Source organism: Symphalangus syndactylus, chromosome 13, assembly GCF_028878055.3.
Source record: "Symphalangus syndactylus isolate Jambi chromosome 13, NHGRI_mSymSyn1-v2.1_pri, whole genome shotgun sequence".
NCBI lineage: Eukaryota > Metazoa > Chordata > Mammalia > Primates > Hylobatidae > Symphalangus > Symphalangus syndactylus.
The window spans coordinates 100,776,729-100,798,760 of NC_072435.2; the positions used below are offsets into that span (position 1 = coordinate 100,776,729).

General features: G+C 44.3%; 1 protein-coding gene across 3 annotated transcripts in view; it reads right to left on the reverse strand.

The window, feature by feature from the left end:
* The window catches only part of APPL2 (adaptor protein, phosphotyrosine interacting with PH domain and leucine zipper 2), a 63,539-nt gene extending 42,666 nt beyond the window's left edge, over positions 1-20,873 (reverse strand). For 2 of the 3 annotated variants that reach the window (XM_055239487.2, XM_055239485.2), the window contains exons 1-4: positions 20,627-20,862; positions 13,844-13,942; positions 1,758-1,817; positions 1,159-1,230 (exon numbers count right to left, since the gene is read on the reverse strand). In XM_055239487.2, coding sequence (XP_055095462.1) covers positions 1,159-1,230; positions 1,758-1,817; positions 13,844-13,942; positions 20,627-20,680 — 285 coding nt within the window. In that variant the 5' untranslated portion in view covers positions 20,681-20,862. Of the gene's footprint in view, positions 1-1,158; positions 1,231-1,757; positions 1,818-13,843; positions 13,943-20,626 lie in introns of all 3 variants that reach the window. The other variant, XM_055239486.2, reaches the window with a different exon arrangement.
* Positions 20,874-22,032: the final 1,159 nt, after the last annotated feature.

The following is a 22,032-nucleotide window of genomic DNA, read 5'->3' on the forward strand; positions in this document are numbered from 1 at the left end:
TCGGGAGGCTGAGCCAGGAGAATGGCACGAACCTAGGAGGTGGAGCTTGCAGTGAGCCGAGATCGCGCCACTGCACTCCAGCCTGGGTGACAGAGCGAGACTCTGTCTTAAAAACAAAAGAAAAGATGGAACTATTTATATCTACCTAATTTTGCAGAGTTCTGTCCAGCACTAGTAGCATCTGAGCTCTTATGTTTTTTACCATTAGAATTTATGCACTTTTCCTATACCTGGTTTTGTTTTGTTTTTTTACAAATATTCCAAATGTACTGTAAAATATAGCTATAAGAACAGTTGTATTAAACCCTTTGTAGTAAGCTAGGCATGGTGGCCCATGTCTGTAACCCCAGCACTTTGGGAGGCTTAGACAGGAGGATCCTTTGAGGCCACAGTTTGAGGCCAGCCTGGGCAACAAAGCAAGAGGCCATCCCTACAAAATTAAAAAATAATAAAAAAACCCATAAAAATAAACCCTCTGTAGTGGGTTGAACTGTACCACTCCCCTAAAAGATATGACCACCCAGAACATGTGAATATTTGAAAAAAAAGAGTCTTTGCAGATGTAATGAAGGATCCTGAAATGAGATCATCCTGGATTGTCACTAAATCCAATGCCAAGTGCCTGTATAAGAAGAGAAGACATGGAAGAGGAAAAACATCGGGGATAGAGGGGATGTAAAGCCAGACTGGAGTGATGCTGCCACAGCCAAGGAACACCTGGAGCCACCAAAAGATGCACGAGGATTCTCCCTGGAGCCAACGGAGGGAGTGTGGCCCTGCAAACACCTTGACTTCAGCCTTCTGGCCTACAGCACACTGGGAGGGGATAAAGTTCTGATGTTTGAAGCTACCTATTCATGGTAATTTACTATGGCAATCTGAGAAACTAATATACTCTCCTTTGGAAACCACATTCTCAGAAATCTTTCTTTTGGTCTGTTCTTCATATATATCGAAGCCTTTCCTCTCAAACCAGAAACAAACGTTAATAGTTAGTGTACAACCTCTCCTATGAAAGGAGCTTTGGAAGATCAAAAAGTTGAGATACCTTCTCAGATATTTAAGTAGATATTTAAAAATGGAAAGTGGGCCAAAATAACAACAAAAGATAAAGTTCAAGAAAGAATCAAATACAAATTTTCTATGTTGCTATCTTACCTCATCCACCACTTTGGAAAAATAGTGGAGTGTTGAAATTACTTCTTCATCACCTTTGCCAAGAGCAAAGTTCTAAGACCAAAGAATAAAAGAAGCAGGTGTTAAGTGAATGCTGGGGAATTCAGCACGACGCATCACCTGCAGAACATGACCCTCCACACTGACGTCCTTTCTTCTCCAAGAGCACGTCCTGTCAGAAGTGTCTACCTGAAGAGGGAGTCACAGATATCCCCTTTGTCCTGTCCCCAGGGTGCACTCATCTGACCCTCCCTGGTCATTCCTTTCTGTCAAACATATTTTTTGACTTTATTTGAGTGTTTATTTCCTGGAGTTGCTAATGTTGATTCACTTGTAGTTCCTTGGAGACTCGGAACCCTCAATAGCAGTTAATTACTTCTAGAGGCTAATTAGAATACCTCATAAAGACTGTGGGATAATCACTGATTTCAATACATCAGTGGAAGGGAAAAGACAAGACAAAAAAAAACTATGAAGAAAATGAAACAAATAATTTAGGTCTCTAAGGATGCCTCTGGATAATTCCACTTAAGAAAGTCCTGAACACAGCAGCATCATAGGCCACATAAATACCAAGTTACCTGTTTTTCATACGCCAGCAGTTGCTTAGAAAGCTGTTGTGTGGCCAGGCACATCTCATTCTGTGGAGAGAAGAGAAAAAGCAAGTAAGATTAGTCCAAGGTATACAGTCACTGAAAAATGCCATCTCTGAGAATCCCTTAAAAAGTAATATTGGCTGGGTCCCGTGGTGCACACCTATAATCCTAGTACTTTGGGAGATTGAAGCAGGAAGATCACTTGAGACCAGGAGTTTGAGACCAGACTAGGCAACATAGCAAAACTCCATCTCTGCAAAATAAAAACATTTTTAATTATCCAGGCAGGATGGCATGCACCTGTAGTCCCAGCTATTCAGGAGGCTAAGGCGGGAGGACCCCTTAAGCCCAGGAGGTTGAGGCTGCAGTAAGCCATCATTGTGCCACTGCATTCTAGCCTGGGTGATAGAGTGAGACCTTGTCTCTAAAAAAAAAAAATTATAAAAGAAAAAAAATCCCTTTCCACCATATGTAGCTAAAAATAAAAAAGAAGAAAGCATATGTGTGTGCCTGTCAAATAATAAAATGTTTTGTTCAGACATTTGGAAAACAAGACCAAAATGAATCAAAAGGTTAAAGCTTGCTATTTTATTTTTTAACCCTTTACAAATGACTGCTCCTTCTGGTCATTCAGTCCATAAAGAAATGAAGTGAGCAATTATAGTGTGCCAGACATTCAACGAGGGCAGAGTCCCTGTCCTCATGGGGCTTTTTAGGGAAGCACGCATCAAAAAAATAGTTACAAGTGTGATGAGAACTGCAAAAGAAAAATACTGGCTGTGTTGGGGGGCTCTGACAGAGAGTCTCCAGGGAACAGATGTTCTGAAGACAAACTAGGAGTCAGCCATGGGGACGAGCTTCCCAGTAGGCGCCAACACGTGGAAGAAGTACACTGCCTGTCTGAACAACTCTGAAGTGGAGCGTGGCTGGAGCAAGGGCTGTGCGCTTGGAGGCGATATCAGGCTGGGAATGAGGCAGTGCGAAGGTGTGCAGGTCCCCGGAGCCCAGGCTCACACCTACTGGAAGCACAGTGGGGACTGAAGCAGCATATGACAAGGTCAGATTCCACCAGGCTTAGAACATTCGCTGGCAATGATGGATGGTAAGAGAAGCACAGCTAAACCCAAGTATCCCAGAAAACCCGAGGAAGCACTGCTCTTCAAGAGCTGTGATGCCCTGGGAGGCCTGATTTGTGCCATTTTCACCAGCCCGTACTGCTCCTTTTCCTCTCCTCTTGTTTATTCCTCTAATCTCTGGCTACACAGCAGTTTTCTACCACTATCCTCCTACCACTGATATGGGCAGCCTAGAAAACTTGCCTTGCATTTCTAAAGCTCAGTTAAAGCTTAAGATTCAGGGTTTATTCCTAAGGAGCAGAGCCACTGGGTCTGACGTGGCACAGATGATGGGAGGACACTGGCCTACCTTCTTGGCCTCGGCCTCCACTGGCTATTTCTCCTGGGGTGGTTGTTCCTTTAAGGCTAAGTCCTGAGCTCTGCAGGAGCTTATTTTATTTTTCCCAGTCCTATTTGGCAGAATACAGTAGAGCCAAGTCCTACCTTTTTTTGACTCTCTTTGTAGACAACTGGCCAACCTGTTCCCTGACTTCCTGCTCTGCCCTAAGGAATAGGCATTAATAGACCAGGAAACGTGGCTCTTTTTCCTCAGAAGACAGTCAGACAAATACAACAAAAGTGCCTGGCTCTGACATCCTACTGGTATTCAACCCCTTTCAAAACTAACCAGAAATGTGACTTCTAGCCACATAGTCAAGAAGTCAGCAAGTGGACAAAGTCACAAGCACAATGTCCTTCATTCAGACAGGAACGTCCAACAGTTCTTAGCACAGAGCCCTCAACAAACGTTTGATGAATGAATGAATGAACAAGGTTAGAAGATTCATCTAAATTCCAAGTTTAAAACAATACCTGAAATCATGGTGTAAGGGGAAAAATCTTTCCTAACTATACAAGGAAACATCACAAATGAAATAAAATATGAAGCAATTGGCCAGGGACTACTACCTGTCAACCATCTTTAGCAGTGTTGTTTTGAAGATCAGAGTGCATGGAAACAAAGGTCTTATCTCACTCACTGGGCTGATACTCGGCTATGACTGAAAATCTCGTGCTCCTTCTTTCTGAGTTAGCAGCAGATGGATTCATTCAAGCTATCTTGGCACCTGCCTGAGGGCAGCACCATGTGGAACATGATTTGCAGACCCACAGAATCATTATAACAGCAGCTAACATTTACAGAGGGCTTCATTCATGCCAGACCCTATGCTAAATGCATTGTGCATGACCTCATCTAATTCCAATGACCCTGTAAAGCAGGTTCTAATTAATAACTCAATTTTATAGATGAAGAAACTGAAGCACTGAGAGATTAAGCCACCTGTGCAAGGATACATGGCTGATGAGTGGCAGGGCTGGGATGTAAACCTGGAGCTGTCCAATTCTAAAATCCACACTCCTAAATGCTACTAAGATCCCAAGTTCTACTACAAGGCAGGAGAGGAGAAGGCCTCTGCTTTACACTAGGGTGGGCAAACTTTTTCTGTAAGGAGCCAGAGAGTAAATATTTTTGGCTTGTGGGCCATATATGGTCTTTGCCACAACTATTCAACTCTGCTTTGTAGCACAAAATAAGCCAGAACATTTACTAAACAAGTAAATGTGGCTTCATTCTGATATAACTTTATTTACTAAAATAAGATGCTGGCCCAAGAGCCATGGATTACTGATCCTGCTTTGTCATCAGATGTCTCAAAGACTCATTCTTTTGCCACACCCTTTGCAGGAGGCTCTCTTAAGCTACACCATTTCAGATCCCAGGAGCTTCTACTCTTCTAATTCATTCTTTTCTTTATTTTAGTCAACTCTAATATGTTACTTCCCCATATATGCCTCCTTCAGAGACTGGTCAACACGTATACCCACCCTCCAGGCCTTCCAAACAAGCAGGGACCATGGGCCACTCAAATTCTCCCTCAGAGCTTACTGGCAAGTGCTCCGAATGTAATGGAAAGACCTGCCAGGGAACTGCCAGCACCAGGCTGTACCCAAACCTCAAGGGGAGAGCACTCAGGGGCCACCCACACAGCCACACAGCTCCACCTCCGCTCAGGGAAGAAGGGGCACAGCGTGCAACACACAACAGCTGCCTTCCAAAACGACTTCGAACAACCAGACTCTCCAGGTCTCTCCTAGGAATACCATTTGAAAATGCTGCGTGTTTTCCTACGTGTAATATTTCAGGGTGCAAGGCCAACTATGATTCTGTGCAGCCAGTATGAGTTCATCGGAAACCAACACACTTACAACACAGCTTGTCACCTGCCCTGAACAGAGCACATTGTGTGAAAAGTCTTTCAAATGAGATCAGCTTTAATCTTACTCATACTTAACCTACTGTACGCAAAGGTTGTATGAAATGCTTTACCAACATCAGCTAATTAATCCACGCCCTGTGCCCTGTGAGGTAAGCCTGCAAAAATATCTCTACAACAGGACTTGCAAAACTGGAGCCCGAGTGAGGAGTAAATATTAGCAATCACATCGATAAAGATAGCTGCTAACCCTGAGTCTGTCCTAAGTACTTGATGTTGCTGTTAAATGTTTTTTATATATTATCACATTTAATCCTCACAGTGCACCCATGAAGTAGACACTATTATTATTTCCATTTTGTAAATGAGGAGACTAAGCTTCAGAAAGGATAGATAACTTTCTAAAGCCACATGACTAGTGACTGGCAGGCAACAACTCAATGCAGGACTTGAAATCAAAAGCTCATGTTCTGACTATTGTGCTATTCCAATCTAATGTCCAAAATTGCACCTACTCAGTACTCAGGTGGGCAGGACCTGTAGGGCCCACAGATATGAACCTAAGTCCCACACTTTTCTAGTGGTAGAAGAGCAAAAGAGGTGGCCTAAAATGGGAATTCTCAATGGAGTTCCATGAGCAGCATTGTTCTGGGCACTCTGGACCGCCCTGGCTGCCATCTACACTATACACCGCTTGGTGAGAAGCCCTGAAAGGACACCCTGAGGAGAGTCTGCTGACGGCATCTCCCATGCTCAACAGAACCTCCTGGGGCTGTTGCCAAGGCAGAAAGTCAAGTGGCCAGCAAGCCCGAAAGGAAAACTGGGCATTTGGCAAAGGAATGTTTATCTTTCTGTGGCACAGAAAGCTAACTAACTGCAACTGTCACCTGAAACCCCCAAGGGCCTCTGTGTGCAGCAGCATCCACAGTGAATATGAATGGAGAGGCTAGAGAGCGGGGTGGAGGAAATCCACATCGATCTATACCAACTATTTGGCTGGAGATGTTGCCTAGTCACACTGAGTACCCAGTGTTTATCACAAAGCTGGTGGTCACGGGTCGCACTAGTTCAGGAGCCCCTCGAGACAGGATGCACACAGAGAGTAGTGAGGGGTGTGACAAGAATGCGGCTGGAGCGTCTCATGCGAAGCAAGCCACAGGGGCATGCCTGCTGGACCTAGACTTTATTCCAGGGGCAGTGGGGAAGCACCAAGGAACTCAGGCAGGAGCATGAGAAGCTCAGGCATGGGCGGAAGAAAACCAGGAGTGGTGGTGGTGGGAAGAAAACACTGAAGTGGGAGAGAGAACAGATGAGGGGGACTGATCAGGAGGCCACTTGGAGAAGCTGAGATACACAAGGTTCTGAGCCTGAGGCAGACAGTGCAGAGCGGGGCACGGAGGTGTTTCTGAGGCAGAAACAGCAGGGTGCGGTGAGTGAGGAAGGCGGGGGAGTCAGAAAGAACTGTGCTGCCCATGTGGAAGGCCAGATGGAGAACGGTGCCTTCAGCCAAGGAACTGAGGAGGGGATATGGATTTGCAAATGACAAAAAAGTGTGCCATTGAGATGTCCTTGCTTTTAGGTGGAGCTGTCCCAAATTCAGTCCTTCATTCAACACCTATAGGGCCAGACTGCTACCCACCAAACACTGAATGGGGCCAGACATGGTGTAGGGCACTGGCAACATCTAACTCTGAGCTCTGGGAGCTGACAGTCTATGAAGGGACAAGGAAACCCCATCACTACGTCTTAAGTGCTCTGACCAACAAGTGTACAAGGCATTTGGGCCCCCTGGTGAAGGGCAATGGCACTTTGGCCAGGAAGGGAGAGGAGGAAGGAAGAAAAGGTGTCAGAGAAACTTTGTCAGGCTTGCGGTCAGTCTCAGAGGCCAGGAAGGACATCTGCCAGGGCAATGGGTTGATAAAGAAACAGGCAGCAGGAGTGGCATAGCAAGAGTGGAGGGTGTGCAAAGGGTCTGGCATGTTCTGGAACAGCCAGCAACAAGACAAGAAGAGCAGGCTGATATGCAGCTCATGAAGGATTTAGCATGCCTTGCTGAGGACTTTACGCCTTTTCCTTGTGGTTACAAAGAGCCACGGAGGCGTCTGAAGATGAGGAGGTGACGGGAAGGTTTGAAGTAATCCAGCTGCAGTGTGGAGGAAGAGTGAAAGGGGGAAGACATCTTCCTGACGACAGGAACTGCAATTGCCCAGGGGAAGAGCTAAAGCTAACTCTGCACAGTGACGACAGGCAAACGCTGTTTCGAATAAAGACCCAGAGTTTGGAAAGTGGCAAGGGCTAGAAAAGGATTCAGAAATGGCCAGGCAGTTGCTAAAGTGATCTTGCCCAGGGAGTGGACAGAGACTCACCAGAGGAGGACTCCAAAGGAATTCTGCAGGACCCCAAGACTTCAGGGAACCACCAAGAGCAAGGGGCAGAGCCCAGGAGGGGGCCAGGAGACAGCCTGTCAGAGGAACCAATGGAAGACAGTCTCGAGGGGGGTGTTGTTAACAGAATCAGATGCTGCCCATGGGCAGAGCGGAGAGAGGCTGTGAGCCAGGCACTAAGCAGCCTCCCATGCAAGGTAGAGGCCAAGACCAGACTGAGGTGGCTTGAGGAACAAATATCAAATGTTCGGCGAGGATGCAAAGATGGCACATACTGCTGTTCCTTCAAGAAAAGATGAGAGGACTAAACTATTTAACCCAAATAACAGTGCCAGTGTACAGTGCCATTGTAACTATTATTATCATAAAACAGAAGACGGTTCTGTTCACACCGAGAGCACTCTGTGAGCAGAGACTCATCTTAGCATTTTACAGGTATTAACATGATTAACTCAAAAGAACCCTCCGAGGTGGGTATTCTTATGGCCTCTGTTTAGCTGATAAGGAAACTCAGGCAATCAACTGATGGCTTGACCTGCCCAAGGTTACACAGCAAGTGGCTGAGCCAAGACTGGAACTCAGATCTGTGAAGTCCAAGGTCACACACTTAACTCCTGTACCTGAGTGTATGAGCCTCGCCCAGAATAATCTAAAAGCAATCAATAGCTTTTAGATTGCTATCTGAAAGCTACCAATGCCAGCATGAGGGAAAGCTGCAGACCCAAGTGCAGACCAAGTGCGGGACCCACGTCTATGAAGTCGTTTCCAAGAGCCATTTAGGCCCTCTGCTCTCTCCGACCTTAAGCTACATATGCACCTCCTCTCAGTCCCTGTCAGATAAGCCTCAATGTGACTGGTTTTCAGGGCTGCTAAAACACACTGATTAGAACATTTATGGATAAAAACTAATGAAACCAAGAAAGTGGGCCAGGCGCAGTGGCTCACGCCTGTAATCCCAGCACTTTGGGAGGCCGAGGCGGGCGGATCACAAGGTCAGGAGATCGAGACCATCCTGGCTAACACGGTGAAACCCTGTCTCTACCAAAAATACAAAAAATTAGCCGGGTGCGGTGGCAGGTGCCTGTAGTCCCAGCTACTAGGGAGACTGAGGCAGGAGAATGGTGTGAACCCAGGAGGCGGAGCTGGCAGTGAGCCTAGATCGCGCCCACTGCAGTCAGGCCTGGGTGAAAGAGCGAGACTCTGTCTCAAAAAAAAACAACAACAAACCCAAGAAAATTACTCTGGGATACAAAAAGGAACTGGGTCCTGCCTCTCACATATTACAAAGCTATGGGCTGATAAACAGGGGTGGTTCTTCCATAATGACAAGAGGAGCCTCTAAAAGCTCACACTTCTTTGGCCTCTGCTGCCATTAATGGTGGCTAGCGTGTCAGGAGAGGAAGCCATAATGGTTAAGAGCGAGCGCAGGCTTTGCAGTCAAAGATCTGGGTTTAAACTTCTGGTTCTACCACTCATCAGCTGTGTGACCTTAGGCAAGCTACTTAACCTCTCTGTCTTAGCTTCCTCATCTGTAAGTACATACTATACAAATACCTCTCCTCTGTTGTGAAAGCTGAGTGCCCAGCCTAGTGTGTGGCACTTTTATATGCCTAAGAAAGGCCACTATTTTCACTATTAAAACACGCAGCTGTGACCCTGATCTGCCTCCTTTGTGCTTCTCCCTCCCCCATGACAAGCTCACATTCTGGATGCTCACTACTCTCATCTGGTTTCCCAGTCGGTACATTCACTTGTTGAGCTTGCTATCTATATCATCATTCTAAAGAAAAGTATTTTTTTCTTTATATACCAAATTATGCATACTTTACTCCTATTCCCTCCCACTGTCTTTACTCCAGTTTGAGAAAATACTATTCCCACCTCCAATTCAGGCTTCTAGGATCAGGAGTTTTAAGATCAGCTTTCAGGATCAGTAGTTCTGTATTCCGATAGCTTTGGTTAAGAACGAGTGCAGACATGTAACTGTGTTAAATTAAACCTGCTTTGCTGAAGGAAAGTGAGAGTCTTAATCATGGTTCTCATTTCAAAAAAATTCCATCCCAAATTTACTTAAAAAAAGCAAAAACAAAACCAAAAAATCTCATACAGACTGAAGGTAGCAACTGCAAAGGTTTGTCATCTGGTGGAAGAGAATGCCAGGTTACGAGGGTTGCCAGGTTTCGTGAATACTGCTGGGGACAGCCTTCCTGCCCTGCCGGCCAGGAACATTATCACCCCTGCCCCCACTTTCTCAGTACAACAGCTGAGAGGAGAAGCAAGATGACCTAAATAAATTTCACTGTAAGCCCCTAACAAATCCATTTTAAAAGATTAGAAAATTTTAAAGCTCTTTAGGAAAGAAAGAATATTATGGCCGAGATACAGAATGAAAATAAGTATCAAATGTGTTGAATGCAAAATTTGAGCAGAATTAACTGAATATATATGCATATGCATCTATTTAGACATAACTGAAGTTTTTAACTTACTTAGCCAATAGTTTGAAAAATAGAGTGTTCTAAGTAACCAGGCTCTTCTCTGTTAATGCATTGGGAGGGTATACTGCTTCTTTCGTTCAAAGGACCCAGAATGGACTATTACCAGATGTGACTCCAGGGACTACTGTAAGATGCTGCAAACAGCTTAGAGCCTTTAGTCTCATTCTAGAGGTTACGCCAAACAAAATTTAAAATTTCCCCAAACTAGCCACAATCAGCAAAACTGCTCATAGAAGTTTTCCTCCAGTTTTTCTTGTTCTTCCTCTTTCTAAAACTAAGGTCTCTGAAGGGCATTCGCAATATCAGCATCCAGAAATTTACCGTGTAGTCTGATTTAAATATCTTTTATGAACACTTATCATTTATCAGCAGCATAAGCCTGCTTTTGAAAATATGATAATGAAAACCTGTACCTTGCAGAGACTGTTTTTAAAAAGGAAATTATGAAACTCTATCAATCAAATTCAACCTGCCTAGGTGTACAATATTTATGGAATAATGTGCAATGAAACCAAGAAAACATAACTTTAGGGGAAAAAACTTGAATGAAAACACTGAGAAATATACTATCTTAAAAAATATATATGAAAACAAACAGATCAAAAGAGGAATCAGAAAAGATTTCTTTCTTCAATTAAAAACAAAACACCTAAGTTTTCAAAGAAACCTGAAAAACCAAGTGCCCCTGGCCCAGCCAATCTGAACACAGCTGATCACTGCTTGACTCTGTCTTTGAATCTGGCAGCACTAACCAGACATTCTCACCACCCTCTGCTGCAGGAAACGCTGCGGCAGGAGGAAGGGTTTCTGGCCAGCAGGAGAACCCACGTGATGATCATATGCTGCGCATTAAAAGCTGGGTTACAGCCTCTAGAAAGGAAAGACCCACTTAATTTTGGCAAAATGTCGTTTTCTGCCTCAAAAGAAAAAAATGCATGAGACAGTGTTTGGATATCCCCAAGTAAACGATTCTGACAGACACCGAAAGGCAGAACAGAGACTCCTCAGAGTGGCAGAGACACAGTCTCTTATGTCTTGGGGTTTTTAGGCCTTAATTTAAATAAGAGACAAATCACTTAGTGACGAAATACAAACTGCTGAATAGCAAGCAATTTCAGGTATAAGCCCAGCAAGAACATTCCTGTTTTCTTAAATTTAGAATATTTAGGGAAAAATACAAAAACAAATTAAAAATTGACGAAGTTCTCATATATCTAAATTCTGAATGTCTTAACAAAACACATAAAATCACAGATGAGCACATAATTCTTTTGGTCATTAAAACTACTTCTAGCTACTCAGAAGGCTAAGGCAGATCACTTGAGGCCAGGAGTTTGAGACCAGCCTGGGCAACATAGTAGGACCTTATCTCTACCAAAAATTAAAAAGAAAAACAATTAGCTGGGTGTGGTGGTATGCACCTGTAGTCCTAGCTACTTAGGAGGCTGAGGCAGGAGGATTACCTGAGCCCAGGAGTTGGAGGCTACAGTGAGCTATAATCATGCCATTGTACTCCATCCTGGGTGACAGAGTAAGACCCTGTCTCTGAAAATTAAAAATTAAAACAAGAATCTAGTCCTTTTTTTAATATTTAAAAAAATTTTGTGTAGAGAGAGGGCCTCACTATATTGACTAGGCTGGTTTCGAACTCCTGGCCTCAAGCAATCCTCCCATCTTGGTCTCCCAAGTGCTGGGATTACAGGCCGGCCCAAAGCTAGTTCTAATTAATAAGTTACACTTACACATTACTGCATAGTTTGCCTATCTATATCTCCAGCCCTGTACTCTGCATGTGAACTTTCAACAAGATCTCTTTACCCACTTTGATGTCCCATGGACTCCTCAAAATCAGTGTTTCCAGAGAGAATTACAGCAGGGCATCCCCATAACAGATATGCACTCACAGGCACGTACACACATACGCATCCTGCGCCTCTTCCTGTGTTCTCCCATCTATCCACCCTGCCGTTCCAGATGAATACCTGAACATCATTCTTGATTCATCCTTTACCACCTGACCCCTTCACACCCAATCAATCACCAATCCACCTCCTAAATACCTCTCAAGTACAGCTGCTTCTTTCCACTTCTACTGCCACCTCCCCTATGCTTAGGAGTGAAGAGTCTCAGCTTGGCTCCAGCTGATTTGCTCTGCCATGAATTAAATGGGTGCACCTGGACAAGTTTCTCACCATCAGAATCCTTAAGTCTCCCAAAAAATACCATAGGCATAATAATATTAATACCTACCTCAGAGTTGTTAGGGGAATTTAAAAAAAATAATCAACATAAAAGCCCCTGGAACTTCCTGGATGCTATTAAGTATTCAATAAATCTCAACCCTTACAATCACCCTCCTTTTGGGTGCCCAGCACAACCCCAGTAGGTTAGGTGGCCCTCCTCTCCTGGCCCATCTAAGGCTCTCTGGTGATTGCTTTGTCTGCCTCCCAACCCAACTGTCAGCTCCCCAACGGCAAGGACTGAGTCTTATTCCCATATGATGGGAAATGACTAATAAAACAATGAGCAGGAATATGAGTGGTGGAGCTATGTAATAAGAAATGACTATATATGATTAGTAAGAGCTATATACTACTGAATGTGGTATAGGTTAAGTATCCTGCATCTGAAATGCTTGGGACCAGAAGGATTTAGGATTTTTTCAGATTTTGAAGAATTTGCTGTATCAGTCGAGCATCCCAAATCCAAAACTCCAAAATGCTCCAATGAGCATTTCATTTATGTGTCATGTCAGCACTCAAAAAGTTACAGATTTTGGAGCATTTCAGATTTTGGATTTTCAAATTTGGGATGCCCAATCTATATTCCTTAAGAGATTATTAATGAGAAAAACATCAACACATAAGATTTAAGTCAGCAAGGAATCAACAATGAAAATGATCAGTTACCATAATATTGTGATGTGTTCAATGCTTTATAACATAAAGCATTTTTTTTTTTTTTTTGAGACACAGTCTCGCTCTGTTGCCCAAGTTGGAGTACAGTGGCGCAATCTCGGCTCACTGAAAGCTCTGCCTCCCGGGTTCACGCCATTCTCCTGTCTCAGCCTCCAGAGCAGCTGAACTACAGGCGCCCGCCACCACGCTCGGCTAATTTTTTTCTTTTTTTTTTTAGTAGAGATGGGGTTTCACCGTGTTAGCCAGGATGGTTTCAATCTCCTGACCTCGTGATCCGCCTGCCTCGGCCTCCTAAAGTGCTGAGATTACAGGCGTGAGCCACCGCGCCCGGCCAGCATTTTATTTTTAAGTAACTCATAAATCTTCTCTTAGAAAGCAACATACATGGACACTTCCTGATGTTAAAAAGATTCACTTTTGCTACTCAGCAATTTCTTTTGCGTGGTTTTGCAAGCCAGAGATATTTATTCCACAAAACAAAGAAGCCACCCGATAGTTTCAGAACTGTGACTCAAGTCTTTTCAGAGGAAGCAGTTGAAAAAACATCTCTGCTCTCCCACACTGACATCTAAGACTCTGCCCATTTATGAAAAAGACAAAGAGTATGTGTCAAAATACTGGACCCACTCATTCACAAGTAGAAAGAGGAGACTCAAATGTTTCCCACTGCGTTGAATTTCAAAAAAAAAAAAATTAGAAGCAGTTATGTGGTCCATCTCTAATGGTTCTAATTACAGAAAAATCACTCTTTATCTTAAGCAATGAGAACAGACTGTCCTTAGGTTTTTGAGGTAGAAAGTAGTGAGAAAACAATTCTGATTTTGTTTCAAAATCTTAAATGATGTTTTTTGGATTCCAATTTCTCAACCTCTGAGGTAAGTTCAGGATGAGGGGAGGGAATGCCCACTCTGTGGTATCCGGGTGAGCGGTGGCGGCATACCTGGGCTCCATAGACGCGCTGCATCGCCTGGAGCAGCTGGTTGGTATAGTCTGTGAGGGTGCCAGCATCTTCTTCAAACACGCTCAGTAAAGAGCGAGTCTGGAAGAAAAGAAGAGAAAAGGTCAATTTCATTTCTAAGTGGAAAAGTTACAGAGGAGGAGGAAGATCCACACACCCACACATGCAGAAACCAGAATGGGAGGAAAGAAAGGTACCTGTTGGTTCCCTGGCTTCTTTTATTGATAATACCAGTACCATTTGATTCCTAGAGCTCTGGTTTAGAACTCACTTTCTAATCCTGTAGACTACAGTGTCAGGGCAATTTCAGAATTGGAGCCAGAAAAGCCAGTTTTTAAAAGATTATGACTGAAGGGCTAGTATCTGTTCTGACTTTAGGCCCTGCCTAAGCACCAGTAAAGTCTATCCAATAAAAAAAGTGTTTAAAAGGGCAGCCTCTCCTCTCAAGTCCATAAGATAAACACAGGTCAGGCCTGTGTACCTGGGGTGTGGTCACCTAGCACAGCTGTAGTGTGATCATCCCAGCAGGAACCAGCAGTCTGGTTTTCTGTAACCTTGGATGTCTTGCAGGAGTGTAGGAGTGTGTCATTCTTTCCTCTTATGGTACTACGATTTCCTTGTTTCTTTTTCTTTCTTTCTTTTTTCTTTTTTTTTTAAGATGGAGTTTCGCTCTTGTTGCCCAGGCTGGAGTGCAATGGTGCGATCTCGGCTCACTGCAACCTCTGCTTCCCGGGCTCAAGGGATTCTCCTGCCTCAGCCTCCTGAGTAGCTGGGATTACAGGCGCCCACCACCACACCTGGCTAATTTTTTGTATTTTTAGTAGAGACAGGGTTTCACTACGTTGGCCAGGCTGGTCTCAAACTCTTGACCTCAGGTGATCCACCCACCATGGCCTCCCAAAATGCTGGGATTACAGGTGTGAGCCACCGCACCTGGCCTGCTTGTTTTTAATTATATTTTATTCAACCATTTTCAAACTCACGGCCAAGAAATTTCACATCCCCTGGGCCCACCAGCAGCAGCTCTGGACATAAAACTCAAATAGCAACTTAACAAGAATGCTAGTTTACCGTTTTTAGGAAGACAAACTCCTCAGTACTCTGAGAGCAGCTGAGCAAAGTCCTAAGCTGAAAGGCATTTCCTATCATTTTCATCCACAGCACTTAGAACACAAAAAGCACTAGAGAAATATTTACGTACTGGATGGTGTACAAACAAGAATCAAGGTGCACAGAGGCAGATCTACTCAAGGGATTTTGGTTAATGTGCCCAGCACAATGGGAATTTAAAATACTATGTTAGCAATAATTGGATCACAACTTCAAAATATAACCCATTAGGCATAGAATGAAGAGTAAGTTTCAGGAATGCCTTTGAGGTGATATCAAAGCACTTTACCAAGTATAACTCACAAAGGCTCATTATTTCCCTGCAAATAAATTGCAATTCCTCCTTTTCTTTTTCTAACTTATTTCAGGTAAGAGAACAGTAACTGACCCCAAAGCACCCTCAACAAACGAGAATAAGAACCTATGCATTGGGATCATTACCTCCCACCATACATGCTCTACCCCAACTCTGCTCCAAAACTCTGATGCGCTTCACAGCAATGCATGCTTATCCCGCTTTGCCCAGTCTTCCAGGCTAAAAACACCAGGACTAATGTACTGTCTTCAGTACCAATGCTTATCCACAGAAGAGCCACAGTGCAATAATGAATAAGGAAACTGTAACACCATGTTTAAAAAAGCTCTCAGTGAAAGAAAAACAACACAGAATTTGTACAGTGTATAATTTGTGTTAGAAGAGCTCTCTGAACTTTTAAAAACTGAAAACCACAGTATGAAATATATCAGGACCTGAACAAAGGTTTTCCCAAACAATATTTATTGATAATATGTATACACATTGTGGCTTTTTCCTATTTTAGTCTATTCCATTTGTAAACAAAAATTGTGGTTGTGACCCACTGGATTTCACAATCTACTAATGGATGTCAACCAGTAGGTTAAAAACACTGCTTTAGGAGAATGAGAAGCGATGTAACTGGATTGTGGCTAGTTTTTTCAAAAATACTACTGATGTCCATTTAGCCAAATCCTGTTTATTGCATTTAATACTCTTAGGGATAAAAACAGTCTGGAAGAAAAGAGGTAAAAAGGGAAAGAGAGGGTTTGCATGAATGTCCTCCACAAAGAGGGTAGAAGAAAACTAAAATTACCACTCACTCTGTACCAACTATGTGCCAGATGCTGTGTTGGGCACTAAACATATGTGATTTCATTTAATTCTAGCAACTCTGCGAGGTAGATTCCATGGTTCCATTAACTTCATTTTACAGATGATGAAACTGAGGCTCATCAAGGTTAAGAAATGTGTTCAACCTCCCACTGTAGGAATGTGGCAGGGCTGGGATGTAAATGGGTCGGCAGCACTGAGGTCACCAGTAGGGTGGCTCTCATCAGCGAGCATGATCTTTGGTCCACAGCGTACAGCCCTGACTGGAGGCAGGACAGGGGCAGACTGGAGCCGGATGCTACTACCATGTTCCTGCCCACAATACCTGCCAGAGAACTACATCACAAGTGTCCTTTTTCCTTATACCGTAGACATGCGACTGTGATGCCCATTAGAACTGACAGGGAAACTCTGGTCTTCCTTTTTAATTTAACTTGGCAGTGATCACCTCTGGAAAAAATATAACCAGCTACCTCGGACACTTCCTATCCTCATTTACTACACTGTGTCTGTGCAAACTTTGGTTTGGAACAACAGAGATATTCTGAGACATAAAGAAGGAATGAGACCAAGAATAAAGCAAAGGCACACCAGTAGCTCAAAATCCCACACTACGGTCAGAAAGACACTGGTATATCTCACTTATAACAACAGCAATCATTTATGGGGTTACTATGGCATGCCAGCATGGAGACACTTTACATATGTTATTTGTTCTTCCTAACAACTCAACTAAATAGCTATTTTTATTTTTATTTTCCATACCTCCAAACACAACCTCAGAGAGATTGAGTAACTTGCCAAAAGTAACAGTAGCAGATTCAGGAGTGGAATTCCATCCATTTTCTACCGCCCAACACTCTTAAGGGTATGCTCCGCCAGAGAAACAAATTCAAGCACCCTATGCATACAGCCTCAACTCCCTATCACTCTTTTACCTTAAAGAAACTGGGTATTACCTAATAAAACACTCCTAGACATTCTCAAGAATAGTGTGTAATTGTGTAATGGCCCAATGTTAACACCACTGACTATTAAGAAAATTTTAAGGTTATAAACAAAGTTCTTATCTCCATAATTTGGTGGAGGAAGAGAATGTCCTAGTGAAAAGAACCAAGACTTTGGGAGGCCAAGACAGGAAGATTGGTTGAGCCCAGGAGTTCAAGAGCACCCTGAGCAACATAGCAAGACTCTGTCTCTACAAAAATTAAAAAATTAGCCATGCGTGGTGATGCGTGCCTGTAGTCCTAGCTACTCAGAAGGCTGAGGTGGGAGGATCGCTTGAGCCCAGGAGGCTGAGGCTGCAGAGACGTGATCATGCCACTGCACCCCAGTCTGGGCAACAGAGCGAGACCCTGTCTCAAAAAAAAAAAAAAAAAAAAAACCAAGTCTATTGAAAGGAAAAATAGGTTATAAACAAAAAGAGGAACAGCACAAAACATCTCCACAGTGAAGACATATAAAACCACCAGGTTATGTTTTCAGATTATCTTGTTTGAGGAAAGAAAGGCCTGATTTGGTTGGAGAGGGCTGTTCCCAGCTGGGCCACTCAACTGCATAACCTCAGAACTACATCTTTCATTTCTTTGTTTCGGTTATGCCAATCGCAAAAGAAACAAAACATAAACCGAGCAAGCGACAGTGCTCTTGTCTTCACCTTACCTCAAAAGTGTACTACTTACAGGACAAGAGAACAAGCCCCTGAAGAAGTACAAGCTGCAGGAGCTCAAAGCTGCATTTGTGTTCCTATCGCAGCAGGATTCACACTGTACCGGAACTGTTGCCTCATTATCTGTCTCTGGAACAAACTGTGAACCAGTCAAGGGCAGGCACTCTTACTTATCATCACATTCCCAACAGCCAGTAGTGCCAGGCAAGGAGCAGAGGCTTCTAAACAGCAATGGAGGCAGATTTCTTAATCCCTAAAATGTTCTGCTTTCCATATATGAGAGGTAAGCAGAAATAATGCATGTGTATGCACACAGACTAGTTTTACAATGCATCGTGCAGCACTGCAAACTAAAAAGGAGTCCATGAATAGATGTGTCTAAGGTCAGTCAACTGCTATTCAGCTCTTCCTGGGTCACTCAGTTCAATTACAAAAGCTTTGGTGTTCATTTAATTAATCCTGTGCAATCACATTACTGAAGCAACTCTCAAAATTACTCTTCATAAAACTAGAAGAAACACACAATAGATGGTTTATTAGGATCTTTTCCTTTTAGTGAAACATTTTAGGTCACTGATGACAGAAAAGCCTGGTGCTAGATAGCTGGGCTAACTTGAACCATATCCCTAGTACAGGCAAGTTGCTGGGTTCCAGTCCTGGCTCTGTCACTTTATGGTGTATAATTGTAAGCAAATTACTTCTCTGCTCCTTAGTTATTTAAATAGAGAACTTACTTCAAGACTATTGGGAGGATTAAGTGAGTTAATATATGTAAAGCATTTAGAAGAGTCCCTGGCACATAAAATCCATGAGACAGGCATTTGCTATTGTTTTTATGCTTTGCACATAAAATGAAGGGGATGGATTAGATTCCTTCCAGTTCCAAGTCTATGAGTCACCTCAGGAGTAAAGCTACATTAGGCACAAGTCACATGTAAGAGAGTAGTACATAAATACGCTCTGATGACCATTAAAGACCTTCTTAAAGTCAGTTTCCATTCTGTACAACAGCATGGTCAAGAGCCCTCTTAAGGGTGACAGCCAAGTCTCAAAAGCAATGACAAATAAACTTCCTATATTAAAAGGAACATATTAAATAAGAATGATAATGCCTCTAAACCTCCTCTGCCATATACAATTCAAAGCTATACACCATGTAGATATGACACAATGTTAACTCTAAAGCATCTTGAAGATCACCTGCTCCCTCCCTGTCTTTCATTCTGTAGATGTTCTGCAGATTAGGAAACTGAGCCAGCCACAGGGTGGAGATGAAGAGACTCACCCACATCACATCCTAAGTGAGCGTGAGAACCAGAATTAGAACCCAGGTCTCCTGACTTGCTCTACAGTCCTGTCTACTTCCTTACAGCTGGGCAAATCCTTTAAGCCACTCAGAAACAGTGTATATTCCTTTACGTGAGAGCTGGAAATTAAGAATATGATGTTTGTGAGGACAACATCAAGAATCAGTATAACCTCTGTAATCTGGCTTAGGCATCACCATGTAGGTTAGAAAAGGAAGGTATTTCTGTGCACCCCAGTTCCCACAAGTGCAAGGCAAACAGAGATCCTTGTTCAAAGTGATCATTTAAAATCTCACATTGCTATCAGATTCCACACACCAGATATGAGCATGGACAAAATGCCTTCTACCAAGGGCTTTAGTCTGATTAAAATGCCAAGAGTCTACAGCTACATAAAAAAAGGGGCCTTGAAAAAGTCAGTCCAATGGATGCAAACTTACCAAAAAAAAAAAAAAAAAACACACAGCTTGCTTCCAGTTCCTTACTTATCTACACTAGGAGGATCACAAGAAATGAACAAAAGACACCTATGCATACAGCCCTTCGGACTTATTCTGAACTGTTGATGTAGGTAAATCCCTACAAGGATCATCCTGGGAGGTATTATTCACTCAGAAGAAAAAGGAAAGGAACCCCAAAAGAGACGGGAAAGTGTGAAACGAAAACAGGTTAATTTTACTCTAAGTTTTCAAGAGTTGAGACACTAGGAAATAAAGGTACTTACTTAAATAAACCCGGGATGCTGAACTAGGAGTGTAGGTATGAAGCTGGGGAAATGTTAAACAAAGGAGAACAAAAGACCCCTGGGGAAAGATGTGCTGAATTATGAACCAATGTCATTCTGCACTCATTTGCTATATTTACACACCAGTTTTCATCTGCAGAGCTCAAAGGACTTGACTCATCTCGAGTGTGCTAATGAAGTTCCGTTGTGCGACAAATGGGACAGGTATTGTATTTTTCTCTTCACTAATGGGAAAACGGTGCCAAAAGGAGGCCTGGTACCGCCGGGAAGAGATCCAGGCTCTCTGCCTCTCATTCTGGCTGGCACAGGTCTCATCACATCATTAGGAGTAGCAGTAATAAGACTGACTTATTATCTGTACCGGACATTGTCTGCTGACAACTTTACAGGTATTTCTCATTGACTTCTCCTAACAACCCTATGAAGCAGACACAATTATTATTCCTATTTTACAGACGACAAAACCAAGGCACAATAAGGTGGTTTTCCTGAGGCACTCAGCTACTAAATGGAGTCAAAGTTTAGATCTCGCAGCCTCAGTTGTAGCTGAGTTTGCAGGGGGGTCACGACATGAGGACTCCGGCCGCGGGGCTCTCTCCCCGGTTCCACAGCTCTGCCCCGGCTCAGGACTCAGGGCCCGGCCCGCCCCCTCCTCACCCCGAGAGAACCCGGGGGGAGGTGCCGCGAGGGGGCCGGGCGCACTCCCGCGGCTGCCCGGCCGGGGGCGCGGCCTCCACCCCGGGGTTGGAGGGGCCTCCTCGGCCTCACCCCTGCGGGCGAGGGGCACCGGAGCGGCGGGAGGTACCTGGGGGCTGTCCTGCAACGCCTCCTCTAGCAGGAGCTTGTCCACGGCGGGCATGGTGCAGCGCGGCTCAGCCGAGGGCTGGGTTGGAAGGACAGAGGGCAGGAGATGCGGCAGCCGACAGTGCTCCCGGGCTCTGGGCTCAGGCGACGCGGCGGACACTCCGTGCCCGCGGCGGCCCCGCGCGCGTCCACGCCTGGCCAGTGGCCGCCGCCGCCTGCCCGCCGGCCCTCCCCCCGGCCCTCCCCCCGGCCCAGCCCCCGGCCCAGCCCCCGGCCGAGCCGGATCAACAGGAAGTGTGGCGAGCGCCCGGTAGGGAAACCGGAAGTGTGGTGAGCTCTGGTCCGGACACCGGAAATGTGCCTTCCGCGCTTCCGCCTGCGCTCGGCTGCTCTCGGGGAGCTGGGGGTTCTGGGTGCCAGTTCCGACGCTGAGGGAACCCTTTGGGTGTTTGTTCTCTGTGCTGAAGGCCCGTCAAGTCAGTGCATATGAAGCCCAAAAGAAGAACTCGAGGGTGGAAAGATAAGGTTTTATCTGCTTGTGGCTACCCAGAAAGCCTTTTGAGTTGAAGGAGCGAACAGATTTTTTCTTTTAATGGAAGGAAAAACCCACACTTCCCACACCACTTTTTCTAGATAAATTTCGATGCCCCTGAAACAGCTCTGAGAGCAAGAGGTCGCCTATCCTATGGGAACAAAGAAAAGAGGAGAAAAGCTGGATAACTGACTCGTCTGTGATAATCAGAAATAACCACTTTGGAAACCACAGCTATTTGATGTGGTCATAATTAGGTCTCGTCCTCCTGGTTTATGTTTTGTCATTTTGGAGAATTTCATAATCAAATGCTTAGAATTGGAAGGGCTAGATAATCTAGTTTTCAGTGTTGTCATTTAGAGATGAGAAAATGGGACCAAGAGAAATAAGTGGTCTGCCCAGGGTCAGTTAGTAAACGCCAGAGGAAGAAAAGAAGGAAGGGAGAGGGATGGAGGAAGACTGGCAAGTGGAACTTGACATCTTTTTACACGGAAGGCAAGGGTTTCTGAAGTTCCTTCTTTAGAAGTCAGTAAGACTGGCCGGGTGTGGTGGCTCACGCCTGTAATCCCAGCACTTTGGGAGGCCGAGATGGGTGGATCACAAAGTAAGGAGTTCAAGACCAGTCTGGCCAAGATGCTGAAACCCCATCTCTACTAAAAATACAAAAATTAGCCGGGTGTGGTGGCGTGTGCCTGTAGTCCCAGCTACTCAGGAGGCTGAGGCAGGAGAATCGCTTGAACCTGGGAGGCAGAGTTTGCAGTGAGCTGAGATGGCACGACTGCACTCCAGCCTGGGCAACAGAGCAAGACTCCATCTCAAAAAAAAAAATCACGCAGTATGTATATCACCAAAATCAACAGAGGGGATATGGTAAT